General features: G+C 29.5%; 1 protein-coding gene across 2 annotated transcripts in view; it reads right to left on the reverse strand.

The window, feature by feature from the left end:
• LOC143044628 (uncharacterized) overlaps positions 1 to 13,754 on the reverse strand; it is a 42,451-nt gene that overhangs the window by 16,333 nt on the left and 12,364 nt on the right. For both annotated transcript variants that reach the window (XM_076216687.1, XM_076216689.1), the window contains exons 8-11: positions 12,777 to 12,874; positions 12,189 to 12,263; positions 10,594 to 10,694; positions 9,650 to 9,777 (exon numbers count right to left, since the gene is read on the reverse strand). In XM_076216687.1, the coding sequence (XP_076072802.1) occupies positions 9,650 to 9,777; positions 10,594 to 10,694; positions 12,189 to 12,263; positions 12,777 to 12,874 (402 nt within the window). The remainder of the gene's footprint in view (positions 1 to 9,649; positions 9,778 to 10,593; positions 10,695 to 12,188; positions 12,264 to 12,776; positions 12,875 to 13,754) is intronic.

Below are 13,754 nucleotides of genomic sequence, written 5' to 3' on the forward strand. Positions count from 1 at the left end.
AATCCCTCAAATAGTTAATACAAAATTAATGTTCCTCGATTTGCTAAGAATGTGGTATGACTTTTCACAACACAAGGCCTGACGTGATAATGCCATCTGAGTATAAAATTAAAAGAACAGTGCTTTAATCGATGTATTTTGGATTCTTAACATTCAAGCCTATAAAAGCCCACCAATAACAAGATTATGATGGTCTCAAGCTCTATACTAAGCAATGTGATACAGAATCTGCATTAAGGTTCTAAGGTTGTTATATCATACTTTATTACTTTGCTTATACATGTATTTCAAAGTTACTCTATGTAATTGCCATAAATGTCATTGACATACACATGGAACTCTAGGATTTTTTAACATCTGACCCAAGTTCAACTGATTTAAATACACCAATGACTATAATAAACAAGCACACAGGGACAATATGGAACATGCAAATATTATTGAGTATTCTTGAACTTTTCAATTTCATTTGACAATAACATATAAAATTGAGAATGGAAATGGGGAATAATGTCAAAGAGACAACAACCTGACCAAAGAGCAGTCAACACTTAGTCATTCAAGTAAAAAGAGTAAATTTAGCTGCATTCAATGTGCAGTTTTGGGTTGACTTTAGAAACCCTCAGAAAAAAAGTAACAAAAAAAAAGATATATAATCACTTTGGGGATTGAATGCCTAAAAGGGACCTAATTATAAATGAACAAAAAAAACTGAAGTTGTACAGCAACATTGATTTTTTTTCGGTTAAGCATCATTTTTGTTTTGCATGATTGATTTCATATTGACACTCACATTATAATTGAAATATTATGGTTTTTGAATCTTCACTATTTTTAAAGATAATTAAATCTTCTATATAAAGGTTTTGGTTGCTGATGACAGCTAATATAAGCACAAATCTGTCAACTCTTGGTATATTGTGCCACCTTCCCCACTTAACAAGCTATAAATAACTGGTAAACATGGTAAACAGTTATTTCCACATTTCAATTTACATATAAAGGTGATTGATATCAAATGTAAGTAAATGCTGAAAAATTTACAACTTCACCTAGTTATATTGTGAAATAATGGACATGTGCAATAAACACCTGATAGTCCAAAAAAACAGTTTTCTTGTCTAAAAATACAAAATGACAATAATTGCAAAAATGAGGCTTGAAATTAATAGCAGGTCAAAATAATTTGCACTGCAGCACATTTTCCTAAAATAAAACTGGGGAAATATAATTGGAAGTTTCAAACAAATCCTAATATGATCATAAACTGAAATATAACAATTAGACACTCAATAACAAAACTGATGAAGTTATAAAAAAACAAACATCAACCTTAGAGCACCTGTCTTTAACGATCTGCAAACAGATTAGCCATTTTGATTTGGAATAGTTGTGAATTTGATGACCCAATAAAACAGTTTAAAACCTATTCACTTAAGCCACAATTAAACTAATTTCTCCAATTTCACAGGAGTTCACACAAAAACATTGCAAAGTATTCAGCTTTGTGGGGGTATTATAACCACAATGTGATTTATAGCCTCAATTTGAATTCTGACAGGTTGACATTTTGCTTTTTGAATTGATGTACAATTTAACTAGTAATTGTATTAATTAGCTTCATTTAAACGTTTTTTTTCTGATATTGAAAATTATTTAAAATAATTGTGAAAGAGCAGACCAAATATTGGGATTTTTTCATAAAAATAAATGTGAATGTCACAAATTATTAAAGTTGACGAATTTAATTGATTATTCTTAATATGTAATTGTGTTTTCTTTCATAACAGTTTGACATTATGATACATTTTCAAGACATTTTCAATTGCATATTAATTGAAAAGAAAATGATTTGTAGTTTACCTTAATTCTAACTGATGACATTTTATTCACAATCTGAATTAAAATTAAAATTTATTCTCATATAATATGATTTTATTCACATGGCATTCCAGTTTTTACAAGAAATTCATTTATTTTGCCTACTAAATTTTTGATAAATTAGGTAATTTATATGAATGAAATTTTAACACAAAATTGTATAAAATTGGGGGGGAAATTTTATTACTGAACCCATTCATGCAATTGGTGATGATGTAAAACTGGTTTAACATAATCCTTTGGTTTCAAAGAAGTCCAGTGCTAGAGGGGCATGTGGTCTGTTGTACTGAGTGTTCTCCCTAGAAATTTTGTTAGTACATGTAACACATTTGGCATAAAAATGTCTGCTACCCGTTTATGCTTGGTATGATTACCGTTTTTCTTGCAAAATCAGTTGTTTGAGTTTTATCTTGAATTTTGTGGCAGGTGACATAACCCCTACCCCTATTTTCTCCCTAACTCTAAGGACTGAATGCCATGAAAAGTGCATGTCTACCTACATTATTTTTCAATGATCTTGACCCTCAAAAGTGGCTTAGTTTTAGACACAAGTAAATCCCCATGATCATGATGGCAGAAGTGGATTAAGTTTGATATTATAAGGATGCAATATAGAAGTACTAGTCTTAGTGTCTATAAAAGTGTGAAAAAATATTCAGAAGTCTGGAGTTTCCCCTTTTATTTCACTTATCATGTAAACTTTACACATTTTAAAAAGTCCAAGAAAAAAGAAAGTGTCTGCTTTATCATTGATATCAGGTCTTGTTTCCTAATTAATGATTGATTGAGTGTTGGAAATTGAACGTCAAGTGGCAAGCATTTCATGCATAATTAATGTTTGAAGGTCAAATTTGAAGAAGTAGAAAATAATTGAAATAAAGAAGGTTTGATATTCAAATTATTTCTTCTTGTTTAATATCTTGAACTTTCCTTGCATACTTTCAATCTTAATACCATAGAACATTATCTAAGCATATTCACATAATTTTATAGTACATATATTTCATTTAAGAAGCAAGTTTTTACAAATTTATCTAAAAAGTTTGTTATACTTTGAAAGTAAAATTATGACCAGACCTTTAATAATGTACCTAAAACCTACACATTTTAGAAACCCTAAAAAAAAAACGTGACCTATAATGACCAAATAATGCTGTGTCACTAGAATGTTTTAAAATATCATCTCTAGATCTTACTGATCAATACTTTTAACTAGTGCCATGTTGTGACATTTCTCCGTATCAGAAGCTACAAACAGTGACAAAAATTAAGTACATTGTAAAATTAGCCAAGTAATGTTACGAGTCAAAAAACATCAATTGGTAATTTGAACACATAATTTTCCCCGAGATTGATGTTCACAAAATGGGTAGTTTACGATGTGACAAAAACATAAATGTTATTGGGTTTCCTGTAAACTTTTGTACCTTCGGCAAAAGCTGTTGTCAAATTGTAATTTTGTGAAAGCGATATTTAACACTGTTTATACCATTATGGAAACCCCTGGAGTAATTTATCCGATTGCATTGCAATCTTTGTTTGTCCTTTGAGGAACATCAAAAATAATTAGTAGCTGGTTTAATATTTCTATTATTTGAAGTATGTTTTATCTTTCCGTTTAAATTTTGGGAGATAATCACTTTTTACATGAAAACACCAAATAAACAGCTACTGATTTAAAAAATTTGAAGATTTGACAATAAGATATAATTAATTCTTATAATTTTGGTTGTAGTACTAATATTAGAAACGTGGGAATACATTAACACTGGGACAAATCTATGAAAGTTCTTATTTAAATACTAATTAAAGTATCATTTTAGATTAATGTACTTCAGGAATATCAAACAGATACTAAATTATTGACTGATTTTATCAATTTGTCTTTAAAAAAAGCAATTCAATTATTTTGTAGATAAGAATTACATATATTGAACAAACCAAATTGGTCCTCTAATTTGATAATGACAGGGTGAAAATACAGCTTTATAGTATTGTGTACCAATTCACTCTTAACTTTTACCAAAAGCTATGCTTCTTATATACCTGTACATATGATCTTGAATTGGAATCCCGTTTTCATATTTCATTTGATTTGTTCAAAGAATTTTGCTTATTATTTAATGATATTAACTCTGAAAAGGGAGTAAGTTAACTTACAACTAAAGGGAGGCAACTTACATGTAACAATAAAATTGAAGATAAAAAACCAACCAGTCACTAAAATCTATAAGTAAGTAGTGTTCAAGAGAATTTTTATTTTTACATGTATGACTTTGTCTATGGTTCTTATGAAAAGCAGAAAAATCATAAAATTTTGTTTTTCATAAATTTGAATGTGGAATCTTTATTTTCATAGATCATGTAGATACCTTTTTTGAAGATGGAGGATAAAAAGGATGTTCCAATTAAATAAAATGGTCTTTTTTAATACTGAGAATTACAAAGCTCTCCTATTTTTCACCTACTCCAACCTACTATGACCTTCAACACTTGTGGCTAGCATACTGCCAAAGGACCACTGAGGCAGTTCCACTCTTTTAAACTGAATTGCTTAATTGATTGTCTTGGCTTCATTATTTGTCATGTAGACTCTCACTAAATTGATGCTTTAGGTAAAGGTACAATTTAGTGCTATGTCTATTGCTTTGTTTAAATATAAACTTTGAGAACCTTAAATTAAAGATTTACGAAAAAGAAAATGACTTCTTTCCTGTGCCCTGTATGCCATATGATGACTTTAACTAGACCTACAGCAGTGAAAACAAATGGCATCCATATATCATTCTTAAATTATACAGAATGTTTCCATTTATAAGGATAAAATTTCTATATTATACGTAAAATGAAAAAAAATGATACTAAAAACATAGGTTTACATCAACATCAAAACAGTTTTCCCATAAATCATCTATAACTAATAAACCTATATCAATTTGTAATGTACAACACCTGCAGATGTGGTAATGTATTAAGGTGAAATGTACGACAATTAGCGAAATTGACATCTCAAAACATTACTGTCAAGAAAAGTGTTTAAAATGCACTCAATTATGACTCCATTTACATAAGATAAATGAAATGTTTTCATCTATAGTATCTGAAGAAAATTGTTAAACTCACTTAATAATTTTTGATAAAATTTACTTTTAAAAAAAAAGTTTAATTTCTTCATTGCTACATTTTTCTCACTTATCTTTTCAACAACGATACATTTAATGAAAAAGAGCTGTTGATTTTTTTTTCTCACTTTTACACTTGCCTTTCTATAGACTTTTGATTTGTTTATTTCATCTTTTTATGGATATCATATCAATGCAATGGTATGACTTTATATGACTATTAAGATGTAAATTTTTCCTTTGTACTTTGAGGCATTCAGTTTTAGATAGATACTTTCTTGTGGTGACTGGTATACAAAAATATTCATACTCCATAAAATATCTATTAAAATAAAACTATATGTTTTACATCTAAATCAATGTACGGGATGGTCACATTTTATTGGAAAATACATAGGTGTTTTGAGTTTAATATATGCTTGCAATAGTCGGTCACAAGGTTAAACTGACTTGACATTTTCAACTTCACTTCAGACTTACATGTAAGCTAAATTAAGCAAGGACACTGAGTTCAAACATTCATTGAGAAGGAATTAGTAATCGTTTTAAAATTATATATATAATGTTTTTAGAAGTTTAAGAATTGTGGGTAATTTTATTATTCCTATATTAAAATAAAACAAGAATCTGTCCATAGTACACAGATGCCCCATTCGCATTATCATTTTCTATGTTCAGTGAACTGTGAAATTGGGGTCAAAACTCTTAATTTGGCATCTAAATAAGAAAGATCATACATAAGGAACATGTGTACTAAGTTTCAAATTGATTGGACTTCAACTTCATTTAACTACCTTGACCAAAACCCCTGAATGCATTCGATTCTGAAACATTGAATCATATCTTTAAACAAACTAACATTTTCACAAAATAATAATATTTATGTTATAGGTGTTCCGTTGTATGAATGAAGTTGCAAACATTTCATTGATAAATTGAGACGGATTGATATGAATGTGTGAGATTGCTTTCCTTACATTGTATATATGATGTAATCCCCTGATATTAGTAAGATCAAAAGGAAAACATACAAATCACATTTATTCTTCTCAAAGTTTTCTTATCATTATCACAGTATCATTAAAGTAGGGTAGTAATTGATCAAACTTCAAGACTATTTGGTATTTCAAGGTGAAATCCTTCTAAAGGTCTACAAAATCATTAAAGTAAAATCCTTCTAAAGGTCTGTACAAAAATCATTAAGGTGAAATCCTTCTAAAGGTCTGTACAAAAATAATCTAATTGCAGTGAAATTTGGTTCCATCTAGAAACATTAAAGACTAGTTGAATAATTTCTGCAAAACTGTTTGGGTGAGAATTAAATATTTATATATTTATATAAAATTTTGCAATTTCAAAAAATGGAATATGAGTAAATTTATCATTATGGTTCTAGTGTCTAGTAATTTAAAAATTTTGAAAAACGCTACATGTCTGTCTTGAAATTAAGGACAAAACCTATAGGAATGTGTCATACACAAATATTAAACCCATTCTGAATTTAATTATGACAAAAAGCAAGACATATAATATATAGCTTTCGATCCTTTAAAATGTCTACCTAAATATCATGTTTAAATACTTATCACTTTTGTACAAAAAGTTTGAGGTACATTTATGTCTACATTTACGTTTGTATTTGATCCCATAAATATTGACTGTTACGCTATGCTAATTTAAAAGTTATTGCTGGTGTTTAATCCTAGTCAAAGGAAGACAACTCTAGTAGAACTTTTTGATTTGATAAGGATATTGCTCGTGTTTAGGTACCAGTCTTGTATTACAACTCCAGTTTCCGGTGCATGTCAAAACATGGAGGGAAACAAAATAGTGCATTTTTTTTCTGAACTTAATTTTTTCTGTTTGATTATAGGTTTATGCTGAATTGAAACATATATATAGACTTTTAAAAAAATCATGCATCTTTTGGGGATATAAATCCAGGAAAGTGGAAGGATATCATGTTTACTGGAAGTGGTGCGGCCTAGTAAAAATAGCAAACAGAAAGTAGAAAAAAAATGTTTTGACTTCAGGATTGCGTAACTTTTTATTCTTCGTGGCAAGACCCCCTTTTTTTTCGATTAAATCACAATTTCACATTAGTACATACATGTTATGAACATGAATTTTTTTTACTATGTATCATTTTTTATTTTTTTATTTTCAAAGATCAGCTGTTTTGCATGTAAGTAGCAAATTAACCTGACGATATCGGGATATGGGTATTTAGTCGGATCTTAACACGTACTTGTGATTTGTTTGAAACCGGTTTTAACGAAGAAATGTCGAAATGTTCAGAACTTAATTAAATCTGTTTTTGGTTAAGATGGTGCAAGCATACGATTTTTATTGCGTCTTACACTTTGAGAAGTGAATAATCTTTAGCTACTTTATTTAAATATTGTGTAAAAACGTTAATTATGAGCTATGAAAGTCAAGTGGCTCAAGCATTTTACTGAGGAAGTTTTAAAAAAATGCAAAGAAATATTTTAACAGTGGGTTAGATTTCATTAGTCTTTACTATCTATAGATTAACAACTTTTGGTTATATTTATAATTTAGAATCATCATTGAAGGTGGAGCGCGATTGCACAGTTAATTAATTATATTGATGTGCCATTTGTATGCAAGAGTGACATTCCGTTGTATTATGTGCCAATTCGAAAAAGTTATGCGAGTATTGTCTCCCTTTAACAGGCTCATTATTTTATAATTAAGTTTAGGTTTCTGATATAAATTTGAATAGTTACAAAATGTATCAATTCAATATATTTCAGTTTTTGTTATTGGTGTATCAAAAACATTGATGTAAGAATATAATTTCATAAATTTGAAACGTTTAAAAAGATTACATACCAATATAAAGAACCGTTCATCATTTTTGAAAAAGACTATGATTGAAATTTGTATTATTTATCTTCCCTTGATGATAGATTGATTGGGAAATGTACCAAAGTTCTCTAATGGTAATCACAGAGAGGGACTAGCAAGCAATTTTTAATTGTAGCTTATTTAACGTCAAAACAACTTTCCACTATAAACAAATGTTATTTTTTACAAATATACGGACCTTGTTAGCTAAATCTACAAATTTTATTAGATATTATGAATTTTTATTACAATAGATTAATATGCTAATGTAAGCCTATGGAGCAGTCAATTACAAGACTGCAACCTTTAACTCTAGTCAAAGGAAGACAACTCTAGTAGAACTTTTTGATTTGATATAGGATAAATTAGATAACTCCATAACCTCAGCTAGAGATATTAACAGAAATAACTGTGCAAGATGTCTTGTAATTGCTGAATTAGAGTTTTGCAATTCAACTTTCTCAATATCTTGGGCAATGAATTTTCTTAAATAAGTAGGTGAACTTTTTCTGTAATATTCCAATGGTTAAAGGTAGAAAATACTGTAATTTAACATTTTTTTAATGTTTTACAAACACAAATTTTAATAATACAACATCACATACCTTAAAATGCTATGAAACAGTTTGGCTTAAAATGCAATGGAAATGCCAGATCAAATTCCTGTGTATGCACATTATTGGTGAAAAGTACCATCTCCATTTTTGATATTTATAGATGCAAAGAAGTGCAAAGTTAGCTTGAAACTAGAATATCTTTGAGAAGTAAGATATTTCATTATTTAAAAAATTAAAATTCATACACTTGATTCAAGAGAAGAAACTCCTAAAACGTCTTGTGTTTTGTTAGGAATTTGTTTTTCAAATATGGATAGTCTTTATCCCCGTTTATCATCAGTACAGCAGATATAGGTACTAACCAAGCGGGCATGATCAATTTTAACCTTACACGGTAACAAAAATCTTTCTTTTGCTTTATCAATATTTAATGTACATTTCTCAACATCTGAAATTCCTGCTCCAAAGTAATTTTCACATCAATTTTTTCCTATTTAAAGAACAACTTTGATATTCTAATAAGAACAATTAACTTGTGCAAATAGTTGTGAATGTCAACACTGACTTTCAATTTCGATACAGTTGTCGAGACATTTACCGGTACATGTTTTATCTGAAAGAAAGCTAATACAGGGCAAATGTAATAGTTACAAAACCTTCCTGTGATTACCCATTCCTTGAAACTTTTTGGGTAATAAACGAGTATGAAAATAACGTTTTTGTGTACGGTGTACAGCAACTTAACTATGCACCGTACAGAAGGATTTATGTGGTCAGCTAAACACCATACAGAACTCTCTTTTCGGAATAAAATATCGAAAAAATAACATATGTATGAAAGATTTCAATGCCAATTATTGAAACAGCTATACTTATTACACACACACAGTGGCCTTCTATCAGAAAGAGTTGCAATTAATGAAGAATTATATCGAATGAGACAAGCGCCAACTTCTTTGATAAGTATTTGCACATGTATTTAGTAATCGTCTTGTTTGCGGAAATAATGTGACATCTCTTATCATCAACCTACGACCAAATAATTTCTTAAAACAACAATTACGTTTAGATTGAAGTACAAATTGATATGATGTGAACAAAACAAAGATTTTTGTTACCGTGTAAGATCAAAATTGCTCACGGTCGCTTGGTTTGTACCTATATCTGCTGCACGATGATACACCGTGTTCATAGGCTGATATAAAAGTAAATAGTTACCTCTAATTTTTGTTGTATCTGTTTGGCTTTGAGATCCATTTCAGCATGTAAAGCAGCTTCATTTAACTGTCTTTGTGTGTTAGAATTATCAGTCAACCTAAACTGAGTATCTGTTAAATGACGAGTTTCTGAAAATAAAAAAATAAAGTTTTTTTGTATGGTGTATCTTTACATATCATAGAAAGTAGCTTTCTAATTCATTTAATCTTATTCAATTTAATCCTTCTTTTCCCTTCCCCTCTATCAACAACACTAAGAATACCATTATACTTCAATAAAATGTACAAAATTTCTTAATTGACTAGAAGTTTATAGCAGAGCTCATATTAAATCATGCAGAATTAAATTCAACTTTCAAAATACCAGTGAGGAACTTTTTGTTTCTGTTTATAAACCTATACTTTGCTTCGAGTTTGTGACCTCTTGCATTTTTTAAATTGAATTGCATTCATAATTTGTTTTTTTTTCAACTCCCACATCTCAAATACACCTTTTAAAAAATTAATTAAACATATTTCTATCAAAATTTTCAATATCATTTCTTCCTAAACATGTACATATTTTGAATATCTTTATTTTTACTTGTCTCCTAAACTATTCTGACTATGTTTATTAATGAACTAATTTGTCCTAATCTTTTACATTTTTCACTTTATATCTGATTTATGGATGAGGTGATTCAAATTCACTGGTACTTTTAATTGTCCACACTTTTCAGCTAAAATACCCTGATTTTGTATTTTCTTAAGCCTGAAAAGGGCCTTTCGCCAAATAATTACTTATCAAAAACAAAAGGTGTGGATCTTAAAGTTTATTGTTTGGTAATTTTGATGGATAATACTTAATCTATTGAAGAAACTTTCTTCATTATAATATTGCAATGTTGAATTTCAGAAGTGAGCATTATGAAAGATAAAAGAAAATTTTGCTAAAAAAAACCTTACCATCCCTCTTTTTAATATCTAAATGTGACTTAGTTACATTTAAATCAGCACTTAATTTTCTTTTATTTGATTCTGCTGCCTTGGTGTCTCCATCACTTCTCCTGTTAATAGAAAAAAATATTCCTCCTTTGTAAGGTTTACTTACTAATTACTACCACTGGGTGGATGCCTGTGCTGGTGGACTGTTAGTCCCCGAGAGTATCACCAACCCAGTAGCCAGTACTCCGGTACTGGCATGAAAATACGGATTTTTTGTTTTATTAAAATCTGCTGTTAGAAAATGTTAGAAATTATTATAAATTAAGGAATGTATCTCCCTCATGCAAAGCTCTGATTCCTTTCCCTGATTTGGCTATGCTTTTTGGACCTTTTGGGTTATAGCTCTTCATCTTTTATATAAACTTTGGATTTCAAATATTTTGGCCACGAGCATCACTGAAGAGACATGTATTGTCACAATGCGCATCTGGTGCAGAAAAATTGGTACCGTTATTGTTATTACTAAAATGTGATACATGAAACAGATCATCTTTTTCTGTTTCTAACATAATACTGTGGATTCATTATTATTCATTTGATTCCAATTTTTGTGGATTTTGTGGAAATTAAATATTCAACAGATGACAAATGTTCTCTAGGCTTGTATGCAGGCTTTTGTAAAACCATAAGATCAAATATCCACGAACATGTAAGTTTTCTTTAATCCAAGAAAATGGATATCCACAAAAATGCTGTAAACCAACTTATTTTCGGGGATACTTTATTTCGCGTTAAGTCCTTTCAATTCCATTTCGCGGTAATTTAATTTTGCGATTTTCTAACTAACTTGATGTAGTTAAATAAGGAAAGATGCAAGTTTTATATACATATTCGTGACGATTTAAATTCGCGTTAATTTTCTACTCGCAAAAGTCGCGAAATTAAGTTGGTTTAAAGTAGATCAATCTTCAATATACAATAAATGAATCAAAACCATTCAAAAGTGGACTATGTACTGAGTATGTACTGAGTTCGAAATTGTAAGAGTTAAAGTAAACCTGATTTTCCTGGTAAATATAAACATTAAAATAAAGAGGTTTGTAGCTGTTGTCCAGACAAACTGGTTGCAGAATGGAAACATCAAAATTACTTTTTGTCAGATTTAATAAGGGAAATAACCCAGTTTATCAAACAAAACCAAACATGCCAACCTCTAAATCAATTTTTGTCAGATGTAACAAGGGAAATAATTCAGTTTATCAAACAAAACCATACCTGCAAGATTAAAGAAAAATCCTTTTGTTTACTTTAAAAAATTAAATAATCCTCTTTGACCAGTATATAGTTTTATGTTGTTTGTCATCTTTATGTAATTTGAAAGGAACTTTGTGAAATTTAATTTTCAAGCATTGTAGTGAATTTCGAAAATAAAGTAGAAATATTCCAGTATTCATTTCATATACAAAAGGAGCAAAAATTTCTCCCAAGTGAAACATTTCACATAAACGATACGAGAATTCTAAAAAACTCAGACTGTACATTGATCTCCACATGTTTTTTTGTTCAAGAGGTTGGTGTTTGGTTGCTGGCTATGTCTCCTTTTAATTCATACTTACATCATTTTATTTTCTACAGATTTATCAGCTGATACATCTTCATTTATCTTGTTGGCTTCCTGTCGCTTCTTCTCTCTGAAATAATGGCACAAATTTTACAACCTTACAAAATCAACATATTTTGTTTGTATATTTATCATTAAAATAAAAAAAAAAATATGAGAAATAATGAATGCAACAAGCTCTTAATAAAATTCCTACTTTGGAAATTATTCTAAATCTAGGATTATAGGCTTTGGCTATACTTTTTGTCTTTTTTCTTTTTAAATATATACTCTGCAATTTTATGAGTTTGTTAAGGATCTTCAAATATTTTGGCCTCATGCTCCACTGGAGAGGCATTTATTATTGAAATATGTTTCTGATACAGTAAAATTTGTACTGTTGATGTTAAAACAAGTACTGTTAATTCAGAAATTATTGAGATGTTTTATTATCACATTTGATTATTTTTATATGAAACAGAAATTATCTCAATATCACAAAAACTAAAAATGCATTTTATTTTAAAATGACAAATTTGAAATAATAAATGCACAAAATAATTTCTGACTTTAGTTCAATTACAGTATATGAAAGGGTACATACTTGTTCAAATCAAATTGTTGCTTTCTGCCTTTCTGAGCCTCCATATTCAAAGTAATGGCTAAGTCTGTTAGTTCTTGTTGTAATCTGTGCTCTTCTTCCTATAAAAAAAAAAATTGTATAAAAAGAGACAGAAGACACCAACTAGAGGCTCTAAAGAGCCTGTGTTGCTCACCTTGGTCAACAAAGGACACAGATGGATTCATGACAAAATTGTGTTTTGGTAATGGTGATGTGTTTTTAGATTTTACTTTACTTAACATTCTTGCTGCTTACAATTATCTCTATCTATAATGAACTTGGCTCAGTAGTTTCAGTGGAAAATGTTTGTGAATATCTACAAATTTTATGAAAATTGTTAAAAATTGACTATGAAGGGCAATAACTCCTTAGGGGGTCAATTGGCCATTTTGGTTGTGTTGCCTTATTTTCACGTCTTACTTTGCTGAACATTATTGCTGTTTACAGTTTATCTCAATCTATTATAGTATTCAAGGTAACAACCAAAAACAGCAAAATTTCCTTAAAATTACCAATTCAGGGGCAGCAACCTAACAATAGGTTGTCCGATTCATCTAAAAATTTCAGGGCTGATAGATCTTGACCTGATAAACAATTTAACCCTGATCAGATTTGCTCTAAATGCTTTGGTTTTTGAGTTATAAGCCAAAAACTGCATTTTACCCCTATGTTCTATTTTTAGCCATGGTGGCCATCTTTGTTGGTTGGCCGAGTTACCGGACACATTTTTAAATCTAGATACCCCAATGATTATTATGGTTAAGTAGTTTCAGAGGAGAAGATTTTTCTAAAAGATTATCAAGATTTACGAAAAATGGTTAAAAATTGACTATAAAGGGCAATAACTCCTAAAGGGGTCAACTGACCATTTCGGTCATGTTGACTTATTTGTAAATCTTACTTTTCTGAACATTATTGCAGTTTACAGTTTATCTCTATCTATAATAATATTCAAGATAA

The sequence above is a fragment of the Mytilus galloprovincialis genome, chromosome 9 (assembly GCF_965363235.1).
Source record: "Mytilus galloprovincialis chromosome 9, xbMytGall1.hap1.1, whole genome shotgun sequence".
Taxonomy (NCBI): domain Eukaryota; kingdom Metazoa; phylum Mollusca; class Bivalvia; order Mytilida; family Mytilidae; genus Mytilus; species Mytilus galloprovincialis.